At 44.8% G+C, this 21741-nt stretch overlaps 1 protein-coding gene across 1 annotated transcript; it reads right to left on the reverse strand.

The window, feature by feature from the left end:
* Nucleotides 1-488: 488 nt before the first annotated feature.
* LOC127294335 (probable FBD-associated F-box protein At1g32375) lies at nucleotides 489-2650 on the reverse strand. The gene is made up of 3 exons (XM_051324135.1): nucleotides 1559-2650; nucleotides 1324-1467; nucleotides 489-1213 (listed from the first exon to the last, which is right to left on the reverse strand). Exons 1-3 carry the CDS (start codon nucleotides 2570-2572, stop codon nucleotides 836-838), a joined length of 1536 nt encoding a protein of 511 aa, XP_051180095.1. The 5' UTR covers nucleotides 2573-2650; the 3' UTR covers nucleotides 489-835.
* Between the last annotated feature and the right edge of the window lie 19091 nt (nucleotides 2651-21741).

The following is a 21741-nucleotide window of genomic DNA, read 5'->3' on the forward strand; positions in this document are numbered from 1 at the left end:
TAACTACTTCATCATTATGTACAAAAGACATGGGAGCAGATGACATGGGACGATAACTGCTCTGACATTTAAGCCTAATTGGTCATTGTTAGAGAAATCTTTGACATGATCATGGAGCCGGTGCTCCATGGTCACCTGGACATAGACAACTATTCTTACTTCTTAGCCATAGTTTGGTCAATTGGACAACTATTCTTAGCCATAGTTTGGTCAATTGGACAACTATTCTTAGCCATGCACATGCTCAAGTTACCGTCGCCTTGCCTTATTGCAAAATAACCAAATTGACTTAATTGAAGAACCATGTAGTAGGAGATAAAGTGTTGCCACAATAATTGACTTAGTGTATCTATGCACATCAATCAGAACAAAAAATGGCACAACCTGCAAGTATCAAAAAATTCTGCCAGCTGGACCAAATATTCCAGGTAATATCTAGAGGAAAATTTCAATGCAGTAAGTAGAACATGAATTAGCACAGATATCAGTAATTCTCCCCATCATCAAGCCTCATATGTTTAGCAGAAATTGTGCAATGTAACACCATTCTCATCAGGCCAAGCCTAGCTAATAAAATCGCACTTAACACAAGTACAATAGGTGCTCCATCATTGCCATCTGATACAACTGTACTTACCACATAATGGTAGCCATTCGAATAATGGAAAACAGTACTACTAAGTTAGACACTTAAGCTAATAATGTTTGCAGAAACAAGAGCCAGGGCAGAAAATCAATAGGCTGAAAACAGTGCATATCCATACTGCGACAACAGAACTTACACAACTTCCAGAGCAATTTGCTTCGCACATGAAATATATAGGCACCCTTGACTTCAGAAGTTCGAGAAAGGGTCGCCAAGAGAAAAATCAGATGCCCTCTTGAAGCTGGAAATGTTACCTCCGTCAGGATTTTTACGGCCAGTGACCAATGTTTTGCAGTCTGCACTAGCCTTTTTCATGGACCGCAGAGGCTCCATTTTGGAATTCAGCTCCTCCATCGAAGAGAAAACATTATTGGCCCAGACTATTGCCACCTTTTTCAGCACCAACGCGCTCCCAAGAAAAAACTTGAGGAAAGCAAGCTCACTTCGATCCCCTCGGTAACCATCCAAAACCAGCATCTTGATGCACGAGCGGATGCATTCTATGGTACCACACTCATTCCAGAACCTGAGGTTGAGCTTGCCAGAGGATTGATCCTTTCCTCGGGACTGAAATTAATGCATATGAAACTCATCAGCTATTTATGGAAAATGCAGTAACAGCAGCAGTTCGCAATATGATGCAAATGAATGTCAAAAGAAGCATCAGGGGGCTTCATCATGATGTGGAGCGTCTCAACATTGGGAAAGCATCTGAGGATAGCCGGGATCATCTTGACATCATTGGGGACTCCACAACCAAACTCCAAAGCCAGCATCCTGACACTTGGTACCATGGTGCTTGGGCTCGCCTTTGTCTCAGCCTGCAATTGCAATGTCAGTGCACCCAATTAAGAGAACAAATATCACACATAAACATTGTTCACCATATAGCAAATGGAAAATATGAGGCACCTTGATGACGGCGTTGTCAACCTCTAGGACATGGTTTCCTGCAACCAAGTATCCGAACAAGTGCAGCTTGGGGGCATGGCCGATCTTCACCTTGGTCTTGGTGCAGACCCCATCGCGGGTCCAGCCTCCTGACTGGATGAGTCGCTCAAGGCATGGGGCGTGCACCACCGCGATTTCTTGACAGGAGGAGTTGATGAACTGCACGCAGCGGATGCTTTGGCTGACAAGGCGAAGGCGAAGGTTAGAGAGATTGCCTTGGATGCAGAGCGTCTCAAGCACCGGGCTCCTGTCGAGCATGAAGTCCAAATCCTTGCTTTCCATGAGGAGGGTGCAGAGGCCGAGCTCACGGAGGTTGGGGAAACAGGTGGTGCGCGGGACGCCGGCCGTGTCGGGGAACTTCCAGAAGCCGAGGTAGAGGCGGGTGAGGGTGGTCATGCCGAGGAAGGTGGCGGGGAGAACGAGGTCGAGCGGCCAGGGGCGGTTGACGAGGACGAGTTCCTGGATGCCCTTGACGGCGAGTGTCTGGAGCCAGGTGGTGAGCAGGCCATGGAAGTCTTCCATGCAGCTGCTGGTGAGGTGGACGCAGCGGAAGGGGCCCGGGTGCGCGGCGAAGACGCCGGAGACGGCGGAGGTGATGCGGCGCGCGTCGGCGCGCGTGACCTCGGTGCCTTGGGGGAGGATCTGGGAGTCGACGAGGACGAGCGGGGCGGAGCGCCAGACCCCGCGCCAGTGGCGGGAGAGCGCGGCGGTGCGCGCGGCCTCCTTGATGGGGATGCGGGAGACGATGTTGGCGAGGAGGACGTCGGGGAGGAGGCTGAGGCGGTCGACGCTGTCGTGGGGGAGGAGGGCGGAGAGGCGAGCGTCGACGGCGGCGGGCGGGTCCGGGAGGACGTAGTGGGCGCGGGAGAGCACGCGGGCGACAAGTCCTTCTACGTCTTCGGGGTCCTGGCGCCGGCGCCGGAACTTGGCAGCCGTCGCGGGGTCCATGGGAACAGGCGGCACCCGGGTGTCCATGGCCGCCGCCGCCGGAAGCGCCGCGGTGTGGACGAAGACGAGGGTTTTGGGCGGCGCGTGCTGCCTGTGAGGCTGTGACTGGAGTGGAGCAGCAACGGCGGAATGCTTTGGAGCTGTGGAAATAAGCCTAGGTGGGCCGAAAAGCTCGTGGCCCGCTGGTTTCTCTACAAAATACTTCATTCATTTCAAATTACTTTGCGGCCCAGCTAATGTTGACTGTATTCTGGTTTCTAATTAGAGCTACATATAGGCGAATCCCCTCGCTGGCGCTCGCTCGCTCGAGCTATCGGTTTCTGTCGGCGCGGAGCGCTCGCGCGAAAGCGCGACTCAATTCCCTTTGTATCACGTAGTGTTTTAATTGTGTTCACACGTGTTCACACGTGTTCACACTAACAGTTTGTATTACTACTTTACAAATTGCATGCAGCCAAGAGCGTTCACACTGCATGCATGCACATGTACAGAGCATCTCATGGATTTGCATTTAATGAGCCAACTTTTCAGCACTCTTTCATAAGTTGTTGCATGCATACACATAGCATCTCACTCTTTTTCTTCAGCACGAGGCAGACTCCCAATTCTCTTTTTGCAATTCCCTTTTGGGTTTTTTTTCGTACGTAATTCATATTTAATGGGGTCCTTTTGCAATTCCCTTTTTCGGGCCAGTGATTTTTAAGGGGGAAAATAACGGGTGAGAAGATCCACTTGCAACTCAAATGACTGCCACTTGCTACTCAAATTAAGTACTGTTTTAAGTTGTAAGCTAACAAAAGTTGCTAAAAAAATTCCAAATGAAATTTACTTTTTAGTGTTGCTAGGTATTTATATTTACCGTTGATAAATAACGGGGCACCGGGTTGATAACTTGTAAACAAAAAAAGAGTCGCTACATATTTTAAATTAAATTAAATTTTTAGAGTTGATATTTATTTATATTTACCATTGATAAATAGCGGGTCACCGGGTTGATAGCTTCTAAATTAAAAGAGAGTCGCTAAAATATTCTAAATGAAATACTTTTTAGGATTATTATTTATTTATATTTATCGTTGATAAATAACGAGGCACCGGGTTGATAGCTTGTAAAATAAAAAAATGTTCGCTAAAATATTCTAAATGGAATACTTTTTAGGGTTGGTAGTTATTTATAATTACCATTGATAAATAACGGGGCACCGGGTTGATAACTTGTAAACTAAAAAGAGTCGCCAAAATATTCGAAATAAAATTAGATTTTTAGGGTTGGTAGTTCTTTATATTTACAGTTGATAAATAACAGGACACCGGGTTGATAGCTTCTAAACTAAAAAAAATCGCTAAACTGTTTCAAATAAAATTAATTTTGGGGTTGATAATTTTATACATTTACCGTTGATCACTCAAGTACGGAGGGGTTGATTATTCAGATAGAGAGGGTTGACCCGAAAAAAAGTTTCTCGAAACATATCAACATGGGTGCTAGTTTTGAAGATCTCGTCGAGACGGATTTATTGGTGAAAGCGAATCTTAATTTGGAGTTGTCGTTTGAAAATTAAAACGTTTTGAATTTACAAATTTGGAAAAGATTCCGCTGACATCAGCATATTCGTCTATTTGTGCATGCATGCAGAACTTTTCCTCAATAGCCTACACCAGGTTGATAATTTTATACATTTAACGTTGATCACTCAAGTACGGAGGGGTTGATTATTCAGATACAGAGGGTTGATAACTTTTAGCCCGAAAAAAAGTTTTTCGAAACATATCAACATGGGTGCTAGTTTTGAAGATCTCGTCGAGACCGACTCATAGGTGAAAGCGAATCTTAATTTAGAGTTGTCATTTGTGAGATAAAACGTTTTGAATTTTCAAATTTGGAAAAGATTCCGCTGACATCACCAGATTCGTCTTCTTGTGCATGCATGCAGAACTTTTCCTCAATAGCCTACACCAGGTTGATAATTTTATACATTCACCGTTGATCACTCAAGTACGGAGGGGTTGATTATTCAGATAGAGAGGGTTGATAACTTTTAGCCGGAAAAAAGTTTCTCGAAACATATCAACATGGGTGCTAGTTTTGAAGATCTCGACGAGACCGACTCATAGGTGAAAATAGATCTTAAATCGGAGTTGTCGTTTGTGAGATAAAACATTTTGAATTTTCAAATTCAGAAAGATTCTCGCTTACGTCATCAGATTTGTTTCCTTCTACATGCATGCAGAACTTTCCTGAAATAGGATATACTACAGTCCAAAACGTTCCTAAAATGGAAAAAAATTATGTCCTAAACCGATTGCTCAATTTGATTTAAGCAATCGATCGCTAGCTAGGGTAGCCCACATATAGGCTTCAAAAAAAGAAAATTAGAGCTACATATCGTCTTGCTAATGTTGAGTGCTCACAACCCAAAAACATTGTATCAAAAGATTTTTTTTTGGACGCGACTAGGGAGCCTCCGGGGCTCGTTTGTCCAATCTAGCCCTCAGCCTAAATATAGAAAGTGGAGCATAGGGACATCACATGCATATTTAATTAGCTGCAAAAAAAAATTTAAAAAGTCATAACTCCTAAGCCGTATGTTTAAATTGCGATCCGTTTTCACCGTTGGGTCTCTCGCAACTAGATCTTCGAAACTAGATCTCATTTGTATATGTTTTGACAAAAAAAAATCCGAAAAGCAACTTAGTGTTGCAGAAAAAGCAACTTATAGTACAAATAGTTGCTTCATTACATTTTTTTATATTTTGTAGCCAACTTAGTTTTCTAGATACTCACCTAGCAATAACAATGAACAACTTCATAATACTAGACCTGCGACTTTGCACTACTTGTTGCCAACCATATTTAATAGTATCCTTGGTAGCATTCTGAGGTAGACAACTTAGTAGCAACGAAAATACAACTTTATAACAAACAATGCACAACTTAGGCGTAGGTATGCAACTTCGCGACAATGTTACAAAACTTCACAACATTGATACTAGCTAGACGACTTAGTACTAATGGTAGACAACTTAGACAAAGTGATAGGCAAGTTCATTATTTTTCTATGTTTTGTCGCTAACTTAGTTTTCGAGATAATCAAAACAGTTGGAAACCTCATAGTACTAAGTCAGGGTGGGCATTCGGTTTTAATCGAAATTTCGGTTCGGTTTTTGCGGTTTTTGAACAAATTCGGTTTTCAAAAATGGTAACCGAAATTGGCATGAAAATTTAGGAAACCGAAGATTCGGTTAACCGACAAATTCGGTTCGGTTTTTGATTAAAACCGAATGAACCTACTCACTTGAACAAATAGTAGGCATCACCGAAGAAAGCAAATAGTGATTGACATATCAACACAAAAAGCATCAACTGCGCAAGAAATCGAGAAATAAGCACCAATCATGGAGGGATGCTATTTGGTAGGCTGCGACACTCGTGGTATAGGTGCATCACTCGTGAGCGATTAAAAGGGGTCTCTAAGACTTCGAGCGACGTGTTCTATTATGCAGGCTTCACGCTATATTCACAAAAAGCTAGTACATCAAAGACCAAAGTCATACATTGAATGAATAATTTTTGGAACATCAAACGCAATTGGGCTTCTATGGAATGATCGGTTTATGCACAAATTGATGGTAGGTTACTCAATTCGGTCTATTCGGTCTTGTTCGGTTGGCGGGGCTAAAAACCGAATTCTACCAAATTTAATTCGGTTAGTATAAATGGAAACCGAAAAATAGCGGTTAATGGAAAAAACCGAGATTTCGGTTAGTTCGGTTTCGGCTTCGGTTCGGTTTTCGGTTTCACGGTTTTTATGCCCACCCTGAGTACTAAGACAAGCAACTTTGTACTACTAGTATCGTTCGCAACTTGATTTTCGATGTACCCAACTTAGTAGCAACGATATGCAACTACATAACAAATGGTGCGCAACTTAGATGTGGCGGTAGGCAAATTTTCGATAATGGTGCACAACTTCACAACAATGGTGGTAGCGGACTTAGTACTAATTGTATGCAACTTAGCCAAAAAGATAGACAAGTTAACCTAAGTGGTGTGCAACTTCACTATTATGGTGGTAGCAACCTTAATAGTAGTGATAGGCAATTTAGACACGGTGCTACCCGACTTAGTACTAGTGGTAGACAACTTAGGCGTAATGATGTGAAGCAACAATTTACTGTCGGCAAATGCAACCTATCATCTCCAACATGCAACTTTGCTTGATCTAGCTACAACCTAGTTGGTAAATGGATGCAACTTAATAAAAAGAAACAACTTGCTACAATTGGTTTTTAAGTTGCAACCATAACCCTACTAAGTTGCATTTGGGGTATACAACTTCACAAATGGGGTATGCAACTTAGCACTAGGAGTATACAACTTAGCATCAGGCGTATACAACTTAAAAAATAATAGGTATGCAACTTAAGACGTGTGTAGCAACAAATTGTTCTCACTTGCAGTTGATGGTGTTTTTTTTTGTTGCAACCATAACCCGACTGAGTTGGATTTTGTGCATGCTATAGTTGCTCCACCCTCTAAAAGTAAGTTGTTGTCACTCCGGTGTAGGGTATGCAACTTCGCACTAGTGGGCATACAACTTAGCAATTGTGTGTATTCAACTTAGGCAATTGTGGGTATGCAACTTAAGACGTGTGTAGCAACAAATTGTTCTCACTTGCAGTTGATGGTTTTTTTTTGTTGCAACCATAACCCCGCTGAGTTGCATTTCGTGCATGCTATATTTGCTCCACCCTCTAAAAGTAATATGTTGTCACGTTGGTGTAGGGTATTGTGGTGACCCTGCATACCACTGCATGGTGTAGTATGCAAGTCTGATATAACACCAATGAAACACCGTTCCACTAGTATTATATCGCTCAGAGTGGTACAATAGAAACATATGCGGGTCCAAGGCATGTCTATAGAATTACACATTGACTCTATTACATAAGATCATCATAGCCTCCTACTTTACAATGAGCTAAAGCTGCAAATAAACTCCAGAAGAATGACTCGTAGTCTAGTCTTATCACGAACTCTATTTGTAGAGTATTTAACTAGCTATAGAGGCTAAGAATAGATTCTAGCTAAGTAGGAGCTAGGTTTAGGAAGCTAGTTCCCTTCTATGGCTAAACTAGGTTTTCTCCTAGTAGGATGTGGTATCTGACTCCTCTGACAGGGTCCTATCTCTTGAAGTAGTTGTTGACTCCTCGGTCTTCGAGTTGCACTGTAGATCCTCCTTCGATTGCCTCCATATCTAAGCAGGGGATTTAAGAGTGGGATGAGTACGAGCGTACTCAACAAGTTCATTATAGGAAAAAGGTGTTTAATGCACTAGCTACGGCATTAGACCAGAAAGTCTAATACCAATGCAAGTTTTCATAACCATTTCTTCAAAAGGTTGCTTTTATTCAGAAGAACTATGTCCGTCAGCCTTCACCGGTTTACTAGAACTTCATGGAGTTCCTTTCCGGCAGCGTTCGCAGTTCCAAATCCCGGAACAGGGAGTGACAGGTCACGATTCATTACACTCTGCAGAGGTGTGTTGCTTTACCCATAAGAGATCTTAACCTTGGTGCCAACCAAGCTGCAGGCTTGTCCACACTTCCTATGGTGTGAGGCCCGGTATAAGGTCATAGCCAATCATATTCCTCCGCTACCTCATACACCCGCCCTTTGTTGCATCCCCGACCCTGGGTCCTCGCCGGTCCTCTTACACCAATTAAGGATGGACCCCGACCACGACGACAGTCTGGGATCGAACCAAACTCCTTCGCTGGTAGATGCAACCCCTCATAGACCGCAATACCGTGGGGACTTAGCTGGGACCCCCACCCTACAACCTGATCCTCGGGCGACAAGTGTAACTACGGTCTCTGCCGTGGGGACTTAAGGCTCCCCCAGCCTACCGCTTGCCCCCTTGGAATACAAGTGTTCTACGGTAAAGTGTGTCCGTTGATGTACAAGAGGTGGAAATACGATTGACTATTCCGTCCCACTCCAGATCTTATGGTTAACACGGGTATTACGGCACAAGAATCACTGGACGACATTTGTTATTTAATCCTAGATGGATATAAACCCTTGCAATGGAACCTCCACCATATCAACACATACCAAGGTTCCATTGCCCACCACATAGTCATATTCATAGTTATGAAAGTAGTACTTTTGCTTTTTATGCAAGAGTGATAAGTATAGTACTTTGCAAGTAATTTGGTAAAACTCTGTTATCACCAGATTCTGACCGAGTCAGAGGTGGGCCGCGATCAAGATGGGCTTAAAGATTATACATGGAAGAATATACGTGAATCGGCCTTATGCGCAACGTTTGGGCTAGCGTGCCCGTGTATCTGTAATATAGTAGATCGCATCTTAGATTAAGAGATAGAGTTTTACCCGTGCACGGTTAGGTGCACGCCTAAATTAGAAAGTCCCCTGGACTATAAATATGTATCTAGGGTTTATGAAATAAACAACAACCAACGTTCAACCACAAATCAATCTCGGTGCATCGCCAACTCCTTCGTCTCGAGGGTTTCTACCGGTAAGCATCATGCTGCCTAGATCGCATCTTGCGATCTAGGCAGCAGAAGCTTGTCTCGTTGTTCATGCGTTGCTCATACTGAAGCCTTTTTGATGGCGAGCAACGTAGTTATCTTAGATGTGTTAGGGTTAGCATTGTTCTTCGTATCATATGCTATCGTAGTGCAACCCTTGCATATCTAGCCGCCCTTACACCTATCTTAGGTGTAGGGGCGGCACCCCGCTTGATCATTATTTAGTAGATCCGATCCGTTACGGTTGCTCCTTGTTCTTCAAGGATTAGTTTAATATCTGCAATAGTTAGGCCTTACAAAGGGTTGGAGGATCCAGCGGCACGTAGGGTGTCGTTTGCTAGTCCTAGACAGGATGTTCCGGGGATCAACCTCGTGTTGGTTTTTAGGCCTTGTCTAGGATCGGCTTACGATCACCGTGCGTGGCCGCGAGGCCCAATCGTGAGTAGGATGATCCGATTATGCGGTGAAGACCCTAAATCGTCGTAGATCGTTTTAGCTTTATCTTGATCAAGCAGGACCACCATATATTCGTGCACCTCGTACAAATCATGGGTGGATCGGCTCCTTGAGCCGATTCACAGGATAACCTGAGAGCCGATCGAGGCTCGTATTTAATGTTTACGTGTATGCCATGCAGGAAACTAAGCGAGGCATCTCCATCACCTTCCTGACCAGGTATAGGTCAGGTGGCACGCCCTTGCACCAGCATCGGACGTGTGTACCAGAGGCTTTGCGGGCCGTCGCTCGGAGGGACCAGGGCCAGCCGCAGCCCTAAGTTGTTCCCGGCTCTACTGTGTTGCCCATCGCTGCCCGCCGGTGGGTTTTGACCGCAACACATTCTGGCACGCCCGGTGGGACAAGCTTCGTCATCAACCACATCGCCATCTACATCTGAGATGGCGGACGGCACTCCAGTCACGTACGAGGATCTGACCGACGAGCTCAAGAAGAAGTATGACGAGGTCAAAGCAATCCTCGAAGCCGACCTCATCGGCTCTTTTCACATAACCCATTCCCATGGCGTCAGGTGGAAAGGGTTCTCACCTGAAGGCGCGCTCGATGGAGTGGACCTGTCCGTCCCGTCAGAAGAACGCACCAGGTCCCTGCGTCAGGAGATTGGCTACATGGTGACTCACTCGCTGCATCGCCATTCTGAGAGCCTGGTGAATACTTTGGAGCGTGTCGCTTTCCGGATGATACAGGAAGTCATGAGGCACCAGTGCTCTCCGTCAGGACCAGCTCTCGGGACCTACCAAGGAAAAGTGTCACTCCAGCCCCGTCCACCGTCGTCATTCGCATTGGCGGCACCAGAAGTGCCGAATTCACCGGCGTGCGCCGTTGACAGGGTTGAGGACACTTACCCTGGGAGGTGCCAGCCAAGATACTCGTTCAACATCAACATGGTAGAACTGGGGCACCGCCCTGATAAGGGTAGAGACGAGGGCAGCTGCTCGCATAGCAAAGATAAGGAGAAGGCTGCTCCACGCGATCGGCCCCGACACTGCCAAAAGATCCTGGTGATGATCAAGATGGAGGCCGATTCTAGCGATCGGCCCGTATTATCCGAACCACCTGCTCTCCCGGTATGTGGCGTCGACCTCACAGGTGACGGAAAGCTAGGGTATGGGTTTACATCTGCTGATGAGCTAGAGGAAGTCGACATCGGTCCTGGGGATAAGCCGCGACCGACTTTTATTAGCAAGAAGTTAGATCCACAGCTCAGGGGTCAGATGATAGCTCTGTTAAAAGAATACCCAGATTGCTTTGCATGGGATTACACAGAGATGCCTGGGTTGGACAGGAGCATCATTGAACATCGGCTTCCCCTTAAGAAAGGATTTCGGCCGTTCCAACAACGAGCACGTCAGATGAGGGCCGAAATTCTGGAAGAAGTCAAGAAAGAGATCGAGAAGATGTTGGCCGCCGGGTTCATCAGGCCGTGTAGGTACGCTGAGTGGATCTCCAGTATCGTTCCTGTAGAGAAGAAGGACGGCCGATGGCGTGTGGCCATCGATTTCCGAGATCTCAACAGAGCCACTCCAAAGGACGAGTACCCGATGCATGTGGCAGAAACATTGATCAATGCAGCTGCTGGCCACAAGGTGTTGAGCTTCATGGATGGCAACGCCGGCTATAACCAAATCTTCATGGCTCCGGAAGATATACACAAGACCGCATTCAGAGTACCAGGGGCAGTAGGCTTGTTTGAATATGTAGTCATGACCTTTGGGTTGAAGAATGCTGGTGCAACGTACCAACGAGCCATGAATTATATATTTCTTGATCTGATCGGTAAGTTGGTGGAAATCTATATCGACGACGTGGTAGTCAAATCTGTCTCCATGGAGGGACACTTGGATGATTTACGGCGCGTCCTAGACCGAACTCGGAAGTTCGGACTGAGAATGAATCCGAAGAAGTGTGCTTTCGGTGTGACGGCTGGTTAGTTCCTAGGTTTTCTGGTTCATGAATGGGGAATTGAGATCGGCCTGAAAAGTCAAGAGGCGGTGCGCACCATGCAGCCGCCCACTACGAAGAAGGAGCTCCAACGTCTCATCGGCAAGATCAATTTTGTCCGACGATTCATCTCTAATCTGTCAGGACGAATCGAGCCGTTCATGGCGCTGGTGAAAACTAAATCTGATGATGAGTTTCACTGGGGGGCAGAACAGCAGCAGGCGTTTGATGAGATTAAGCGGTATCTGACGACGCCGCCTGTGCTAGTTCCGCCCCAGCAGGACAGGCCGTTCTACATCTACTTGTCAGTAACTGACACGTCCATCGCTTCGGTAGTGGTGCAACTTTACGAGGGCGTTGAAAAGGTCGTTTTCTACCTCAGCAGAAGGATGTTGGACGCGGAGACAAGATATCCTGAGGTCGAGAAACTTTGCCTCTGCCTGTTCTTTACCTGCACCAAGCTTCATCACATCCTTTTGACGGCAGAGATCATCGTCATATGCAAGTCAGATGTTGTCAAGCACATGTTGTCGGCCCCTGTTTTGAAAGGCCGACTTGGTAAGTGGATGTTTGCGTTGTCAGAGTTCGATCTCCGGTATCAGCCTGCGAAAGCAGTCAAGGGACAAGCGTTGGCCGATCTTATAGCTGAACGGATCAGTACCAATATAGCAGCACTATCTATACGTGCATGGGCCATGTTCTTCGATGGATCGGCTTGCGACGATGGTTGTGGCATCGGCATTCTGCTCGTGTCGCCTCGGGGGGCAGAATACTCCTTCTCCATCAGATTATCTACCCCTTGCACCAACAATGTAGCAGAATATGAGACAGTACGTAAGGGGATGGAGTTGCTACTGGAAGCCGGGGCAGAAGCAGCAGAGCTTTTTGGGACTCCAAGTTGGTGATTAACCAGCTCACGGATGAATATAAGTGCGAAAGTGAATCGCTTTTCCCATATTGGATGGAATGCCGTGAGTTGATGACACAGTTTCGGTACATCAACTTTAATTGGGTCCCAAGATCCCAAAACACCGAGGCCAACAATCTCGCACAAATGGCGTCAGGCTATATAGATATATCTGACGGGCCGGAAGTTCAGGTACAGTTCCTGGAACAGGATGATTGGAGAGCCGAAATCTTCAATTATTTAAAAGATTCGGCTCGGGGGGCACCTAAACGGATAAGATACAAAGCCATGAAGTATGTCCTCATAGGAGACGACATGTTCTACAGGACGTTGGAAGGGTTACTACTCAAGTGCCTGGGACCAACTGAGTCTAATCGGCTCTTACATGAGGTGCATGAAGGCGCCTGTGGAACTCATCATTCGGCTCATAAGATGAAGTGGCTAATCAGGCGATCAGGGTTTTATTGGCCCACCATGCTTGAAGATTGCTTCAATTACTACAAGGGGTGCCAAGCATGCCAGATGTTCGGGAAGATTCAGATGGTACCAGCATCAGCGATGAACCCTATCATCAAGCCTTGGCCGTTCCGAGGGTGGGGCATGGATATGATCGGCAAAATCCATCCGGCGTCGAGTAAAAAACATGAATGGATTTTGGTTATCACAGATTACTTCACCAAGTGGGTGGAAGCCGTCCCTATGAAGAAGGTGAAATCAGAAGATGTGATTAAGTTTGTGAAAGAACACGTCATTCATAGGTTCGGGATTGCCCAAACTATCACGACCGATGGAGGTTCGGTCTTTGTTTCTAAAGAATTCAGAAAGTTCTGCGATGACATGGGGATTAAACTGATCCGATCATCTCCGTACTATGCTCAAGCTAATGGGCAAGCTGAAGCGTCCAATCAGAGCTTGATCAAGCTGATCAAGAGAAAAATTGACGAGAACCCTAGGGATTGGCATGAGAAGTTGTCAGAAGCTTTATGGGCTTACCGCATGTCATGCCATGGAGCTATAAAGACTTCGCCGTACCAGCTTGTCTATGGACAGGAAGCCGTATTACCTTGGGAAATTACGGCTGGATCAAGACGTGTCACGTTTCAGAATGATCTGACAGCTGAAGAATATGCAGCTTTGATGAGTGACACTATTGAGGACGCAACAGAACTTAGGCTTTGGTCGTTGGAGAAGATTAAGGAGAACAAAGCCAGGGTAGCTCGTGCTTACAATAAGAAGGTTAGACCAAAGGAGTTTCAAGTTGGTGATCTAGTATGGGAAGTTGTGTTGCCGTTAGGAACCAGGGACAAGGCATATGGCAAATGGTCTCCTAATTGGCATGGTCCGTACAAAGTCGTCCAGGCCTTGAAGGGTAATGCATACATGCTGGAAGAGTTAGACGGCGAGAAGTTCCCAGTAGCCGTCAATGGTCAACACCTCAAGAAGTATTTCCCAAGCATGTGGGATGATGGGCAGTAAGGTATGGAGGCCGATTTTAAATCGGCCAGTAAAAAAAAAATCAATCAAATCACAGCCGATGCGCAGACATCGACTTGAGAAAACATGCGGAGACAGTAGGGTACAGCCGATGTTCGGGCATCGACTTCAGAATAATAAAGCCGATATTTTGCTATCGGCTCCCTATACGACGACTTCGTTCTACGATCGGCAAAGTTAACAAGGAAGCGAAATTAATTGAGGAACATTTTCTTCATTAATAGAGGGATTTCTTACACAGAAAGAGCCGATTGCTCAGAAAAGAAGAGGACAAAAGCCGACTACTACTACTAGTCCCTAATCTAAGGGCCGTTGCTGCCCTCGTCGTCGCTGCCGCCGACGCAGCTGCTGATAGGTGATGGCGTGTATTTCACACGTTCGTTGGGCAACCCCAAGAGGAAGGTATGATGCGCACAGCAGCAAGTTTTCCCTCAGAAAGAAACCAAGGTTTATCGAACCAGGAGGAGCCAAGAAGCACGTTGAAGGTTGATGGCGGCGGGATGTAGTGCGGCGCAACACCAGGGATTCCGGCGCCAACGTGGAACCTGCACAACACAAGCAAAGTACTTTGCCCCAACGAAACAGTGAGGTTGTCAATCTCACCGGCTTGCTGTAACAAAGAGTTAACCGTATTGTGTGGAAGATGATTGTTTGCAGAAAACAGTAGAACAAGTATTGCAGTAGATTGTATTTCAGTAAAGAGAATTGGACCGGGGTCCACAGTTCACTAGAGGTGTCTCTCCCATAAGACGAACAACATGTTGGGTGAACAAATTACAGTTGGGCAATTGACAAATAAAGAGAGCATGACCATGCACATACATATTATGATGAGTATAGTGAGATTTAATTGGGCATTACGACAAAGTACATAGACCGCCATCCAACTGCATCTATGCCTAAAAAGTCCACCTTCAGGTTATCATCCGAACCCCTTCCAGTATTAAGTTGCTAACAACAGACAATTGCATTAAGTATGGTGCGTAATGTAACTAGTGACTACATCCTTGAACATAGCACTAATGTTTTATCCCTAGTGGCAACAGCACAACACAACCTTAGAACTTTCACATCGTCCCAGGTGTCAATGCAGGCATGAACCCACTATCGAGCATAAGTACTCCCTCTTGGAGTTACAAGCATCTACTTGGCCAGAGCATCTACTAGTAACGGAGAGCATGCAAGATCATAAACAACACATAGATATAACTTTGATAATCAACATAACAAGTATTCTCTATTCATCGGATCCCAACAAACGCAACATATAGAATTACAGATAGATGATCTTGATCATGTTAGGCAGCTCACAAGATCCGACAATGATAGCACAATGGGGAGAAGACAACCATCTAGCTACTGCTATGGACCCATAGTCCAGGGGTAGACTACTCACACATCACACCGGAGGCGACCATGGCGGCGTAGAGTCCTCCCGGAGATGATTCCCCTCTCCGGCAGGGTGCCGGAGGCGATCTCCTGGATCCCCCGAGATGGGATCGGCGGCGGCGGCGTCTCTGGAAGGTTTTCCGTATCGTGGTTCTCGGTACTGGGGTTTTCGTCACGGAGAGTTTTTATAGGCGGAAGGGCAGGTCAAGAGGCGGCACGGGGGCCCCACACCACAGGGCCGCGTGGCCAAGGGGGGGCCGCGCCGCCCTATAGTGTGGCCCCTCCGTGGCCCCTCTTCGTCTCTCCTTCGGACTTCTGGAAGCTTCGTGAGAAAATAGGCCCACGGGCTTTGATTTCGTCCAATTCCGAGAATATTTCCTTACTAGGATTTCTGAAACCAAAAACAGCGTAAAACAAAGAATCGGCACTTCGGCATCTTGTTAATAGGTTAGTTCCAGAAAATGCACGAATATGACATAAAGTGTGCATAAAACATGTAGATAACATCAATAATGTGGCATGGAACATAAGAAATTATCGATACGTCGGAGACGTATCAGCATCCCCAAGCTTAGTTCTGCTCGTCCCGAGCAGGTAAAACGATAACACAGATAATTTCTGGAGTGACATGCCATCATAATCTTGATCATACTATTTGTAAAGCATATGTAGTGAATGCAGCGATCAAAACAATGTATATGACATGAGTAAACAAGTGAATCATATAGCAAAGACTTTTCATGAATAGCACTTCAAGACAAGCATCAATAAGTCTTGCATAAGAGTTAACTCATAAAGCAATAATTCAAAGTAGAGATATTGAAGCAACACAAAAGAAGATTAAGTTTCAGCGGTTGCTTTCAACTTGTAACATGTATATCTCATGGATATTGTCAACATAGAGTAATATAATAAGTGCAATAAGCAAGTATGTAGGAATCAATGCACAGTTCACACAAGTGTTTGCTTCTTGAGGTGGAGAGAAATAGGTGAACTGACTCAACATTGAAAGTAAAAGAATGGTCCTCCATAGAGGAAAAAGCATCGATTGCTATATTTGTGCTAGAGCTTTGATTTTGAAAACATGAAACAATTTTGTCAACGGTAGTAATAAAGCATATGCATCATGTAAATTATATCTTATAAGTTGCAAGCCTCATGCATAGTGTACCAATAGTGCCCGCACCTTGTCCTAATTAGCTTGGACTACCTGGATTATCACCGCAATACATATGCTTTAACCAAGTATCACAAAGGGGTACCTCTATGCCGCCTGTACAAAGGTCTAAGGAGAAAGCTCGCATTTGGATTTCTCGCTTTTGATTATTCTCAACTTAGACATCCATACCGGGACAACATAGACAACAGATAATGGACTCCTCTTTTAATGCTTTAAGCATTCAACAACAATTAATTCTTTTCTCATTAGAGATTTGAGGATGTTTGTCCAAAACTGAAACTTCCACCATGGATCATGGCTTTAGTTAGCGGCCCAATGTTCTTCTCTCACAATATGCATGCTCAAACCATTCAACTCAGTGTAGATCGCCCTTACTTCAGACAAGACGAACATGCATAGCAACTCACATGAAATTCAACAATGAATAGTTGATGGCGTCCCCAGTGAACATGGTTATCGCACAACAAGCAACTTAATAAGAAATAAAGTGCATAATTACATATTCAATACCACAATAGTTTTTAAGCTATTTGTCCCATGAGCTATATATTGCAAAGGTGAATGATGGAATTTTAAAGGTAGCACTCAAGCAATTTACTTTGGAATGGCGGAAAATACCATGTAGTAGGTAGGTATGGTGGACACAAATGGCATAGTGGTTGGCTCAAGTATTTTGGATGCATGAGAAGTATTCCCTCTCGATACAAGGTTTAGGCTAGCAAGGCTTATTTGAAACAAACACAAGGATGAACCGGTGCAGCAAAACTCACATAAAAGACATATTGAAAACATTATAAGACTCTACACCGTCTTCCTTGTTGTTCAAACTCAATACTAGAAATTATCTAGACCTTAGAGAAACCAAATATGCAAACCAAATTTTAGCATGCTCTATGTATTTCTTCATTAATGGGTGCAAAGCATATGATGCAAGAGCTTAATCATGAGCACAACAATTGCCAAGTATCACATTACCCAAGACATTTATAGCAATTACTACATGTATCATTTTCCAATTCCAACCATATAACAATTTAACGAAGGAGAAACTTCGCCATGAATACTATGAGTAGAAACCAAGGACATACTTGTCCATATGCTACAGCGGAGCGTGTCTCTCTCCCATAAAGTGAATGCTAGGATCCATTTTATTCAAACAAAACAAAAAACAAAAACAAACCGACGCTCCAAGAAAAAGCACATAAGATGTGATGGAATAAAAATATAGTTTCAGGGGAGGAACCTGATAATGTTGTCGATGAAGAAGGGGATGCCTTGGGCATCCCCAAGCTTAGACGCTTGAGTCTTCTTGATATATGCAGGGGTGAACCACCGGGTGCATCCCCAAGCTTAGAGCTTTCACTCTCCTTGATCATGTTGCATCATACTCCTCTCTTGATCCTTGAAAACTTCCTCCACACCAAACTCGAAACAACTCATTAGAGGGTTAGTGCACAATATAAATTGACATATTCAGAGGTGACACAATCATTCTTAACACTTCTGGACATTGCATAATGCTACTGGACATTAATGGATCAAAGAAATTCATCCAACATAGCGAAAGAGGCAATGCGAAATAAAAGGCAGAATCTGTCAAAACAGAACAGTTCGTATTGACGAATTTTAAAATGGCACCAGACTTGCTCAAATGAAAATGCTCAAATTGAATGAAAGTTGCATACATATCTGAGGATCATGCACGTAAATTGGCTTAATTTTCTGAGTTACCTACAGGGAGGTGGACCCAGATTCGTGACAGCAAAGAAATCTGGAACTGTGCAGTAATCCAAATCTAGTACTTACTTTTCTATCAACGGCTTAACTTGGCACAACAAAACACAAAACTGAGATAAGGAGAGGTTGCTACAGTAGTAAACAACTTCCAAGACACAAAATAAAAACAAAGTACTGTAGGTAAAAAAAAAACATGGGTTGTCTCCCATAAGCGCTTTTCTTTAACGCCTTTCAGCTAGGCGCAGAAAGTGTGTATCAAGTATTATCAAGAGACGAAGTGTCAACCTTACCTTGGGCCTTACCCTTATCTTTCTTATCGTTTTTCTTTCCCTTTGGTTTAGGAAATGTATGAGTTTCCCCCGGTATAGAGGTGAATTTCAGAGTGCCTTCTCCAACATCAATAACTGCTCCCAATAGTTTCAGCAGGGATCTTCCGAGTGTGAGTTTTCCTGTTTCAACAACAAGATAATCAATGGATATTGTTCTTCCAAGAATGGTTGTATGCACACCTGCGGCTATTCCTTTAGGAATTATAGTAGAGTTATCAATGAGGGTTATTTCTTCTCCTCCTTCCTCGACTCCCCAAAGTTTCAAATATTTATAAATACTTTCAGGCATAAGGCAAAATTCATACATAATATCACAGTAGGCATGGAGAGTTCGATCACCGATGAAAATTTTAACAGCAGGATCCCACATTAAGAGTTTAGAGTTCACTAAAACTTGTTCAAGACGATTACGAACGTGGCAATAATTATCATTCAAGCGAGATGTACTTATCTCGAGATTATTTAATCTACTATAAATGCTAGTGAGGACTGAATCAAAGTTATTAGCTGAATCATGTGATGCAACCAACTTCTTTATAGCATTAAAAGCTTGATCCCCATTGCAATGAAGGAAATCTCCTCCCACTAAAGTATCCAAAGCATATCTATAGCGAACCATAAGACCAAAATAAAAATTACTGAGGAGCAAACTTAGAGTCATTTGAGGTTCAGTTTTACGATAAGAAGAAAAAATTCTAGACCAAGCATCCTTAAAACTCTCCTCATCCCCTTGTTTAAAAGTGAAGACTAATTCTTCAGGCGAAGAAGTAACAGGTTCAGAGCTAGACATGATAATAAAAGTAACTAATTTTTTTGTATTTTAATATAGAGTGCAAGACAATAAAGCAAACTAGATAAAGTAAATGCAAGTAAACTAATTTTTTGTGTGTTTTCGATATAGCAAACAAGATAGCAAGTAAAGTAAAACTAGCAACTAATTTTTTTTGTATTTTGATTTAGTGCAGCAAACAAAGTAGTAAATAAAACTAAGCAAGACAAAAACAAAGTAAAGAGATTGAGAAGTGGAGACTCCCCTTGCAGTGTGTCTTGATCTCCCCGGCAACGGCGCCAGAAAAAGAGCTTGATGGCGTGTATTTCACACGTTCGTTGGGCAACCCCAAGAGGAAGGTATGATGCGCACAGCAGCAAGTTTTCCCTCAGAAAGAAACCAAGGTTTATCGAACCAGGAGGAGCCAAGAAGCACGTTGAAGGTTGATGGCGGCGGGATGTAGTGCGGCGCAACACCAGGGATTCCGGCGCCAACGTGGAACCTGCACAACACAAGCAAAGTACTTTGCCCCAACGAAACAGTGAGGTTGTCAATCTCACCGGCTTGCTGTAACAAAGAGTTAACCGTATTGTGTGGAAGATGATTGTTTGCAGAAAACAGTAGAACAAGTATTGCAGTAGATTGTATTTCAGTAAAGAGAATTGGACCGGGGTCCACAGTTCACTAGAGGTGTCTCTCCCATAAGACGAACAGCATGTTGGGTGAACAAATTACAGTTGGGCAATTGACAAATAAAGAGAGCATGACCATGCACATACATATTATGATGAGTATAGTGAGATTTAATTGGGCATTACGACAAAGTACATAGACCGCCATCCAACTGCATCTATGCCTAAAAAGTCCACCTTCAGGTTATCATCCGAACCCCCTCCAGTATTAAGTTGCTAACAACAGACAATTGCATTAAGTATGGTGCGTAATGTAACTAGTGACTACATCCTTGAACATAGCACTAATGTTTTATCCCTAGTGGCAACAGCACAACACAACCTTAGAACTTTCACATCCTTTGTCCCGGTGTCAATGCAGGCATGAACCCACTATCGAGCATAAGTACTCCCTCTTGGAGTTACAAGCATCTACTTGGCCAGAGCATCTACTAGTAACGGAGAGCATGCAAGATCATAAACAACACATAGATATAACTTTGATAATCAACATAACAAGTATTCTCTATTCATCGGATCCCAACAAACGCAACATATAGAATTACAGATAGATGATCTTGATCATGTTAGGCAGCTCACAAGATCCGACAATGATAGCACAATGGGGAGAAGACAACCATCTAGCTACTGCTATGGACCCATAGTCCAGGGGTAGACTACTCACACATCACACCGGAGGCGACCATGGCGGCGTAGAGTCCTCCGGGAGATGATTTCCCTCTCCGGCAGGGTGCCGGAGGCGATCTCCTGGATCCCCCGAGATGGGATCGGCGGCGGCGGCGTCTCTGGAAGGTTTTCCGTATCGTGGTTCTCGGTACTGGGGTTTTCGTCACGGAGACTTTTTATAGGCGGAAGGGCAGGTCAAGAGGCGGCACGGGGGCCCCACACCACAGGGCCGCGCGGCCAAGGGGGGGGCCGCGCCGCCCTATAGTGTGGCCCCTCCGTGGCCCCTCTTCGTCTCTCCTTCGGACTTCTGGAAGCTTCGTGAGAAAATAGGCCCCTGGGCTTTGATTTCGTCCAATTCCGAGAATATTTCCTTACTAGGATTTCTGAAACCAAAAACAGCAGAAAACAGCAACTGGCACTTCGGCATCTTGTTAATAGGTTAGTTCCATAAAATGCACGAATATGACATAAAGTGTGCATAAAACATGTAGATAACATCAATAATGTGGCATGGAACATAAGAAATTATCGATACGTCGGAGACGTATCAATAGGCTCCTCATCGGAACTCCCGTAACCTTCTACGGGAGCCTCATCTTCCTCATCGTCGTCATCGCTGTCGTCGTCCCACAAGGTGCGGAGGCGCTTCGCTGGTGGGTAACCTTCGAGGGAGTCGTCGTCGTCCTCCCCCGCTTCTTCCTCGGAGGAGGTGAAATCGTCCCAGGAGAAGCGGTCGTCCTCGCTCTCTGCCTCCTCTTCCCCGTCGACGAGGAATTGAAGGTCGCCCTCTCCGTCGGTCAAGGATTTGTCATCCTCGGACCAAACGAAGGAATCGTGTTCCTCCTTGTCCCACGACGTTGGGGCGAGAATGTCGTGCGCCGCCAACGAGCCCCACTCCGGCGTCGGCTCGCGAGATGAGGAAGAGTCGGAGAAGACCGATGAGGCGGAGGAGGAAGAAGAGGAGGACATGGCTATGGGAGATTGTGGGTTTTTTGGGTGCCGATGGCCGGAACAG

The sequence above is a fragment of the Lolium perenne genome, chromosome 4, assembly GCF_019359855.2.
Source record: "Lolium perenne isolate Kyuss_39 chromosome 4, Kyuss_2.0, whole genome shotgun sequence".
Lineage (NCBI taxonomy): Eukaryota > Viridiplantae > Streptophyta > Magnoliopsida > Poales > Poaceae > Lolium > Lolium perenne.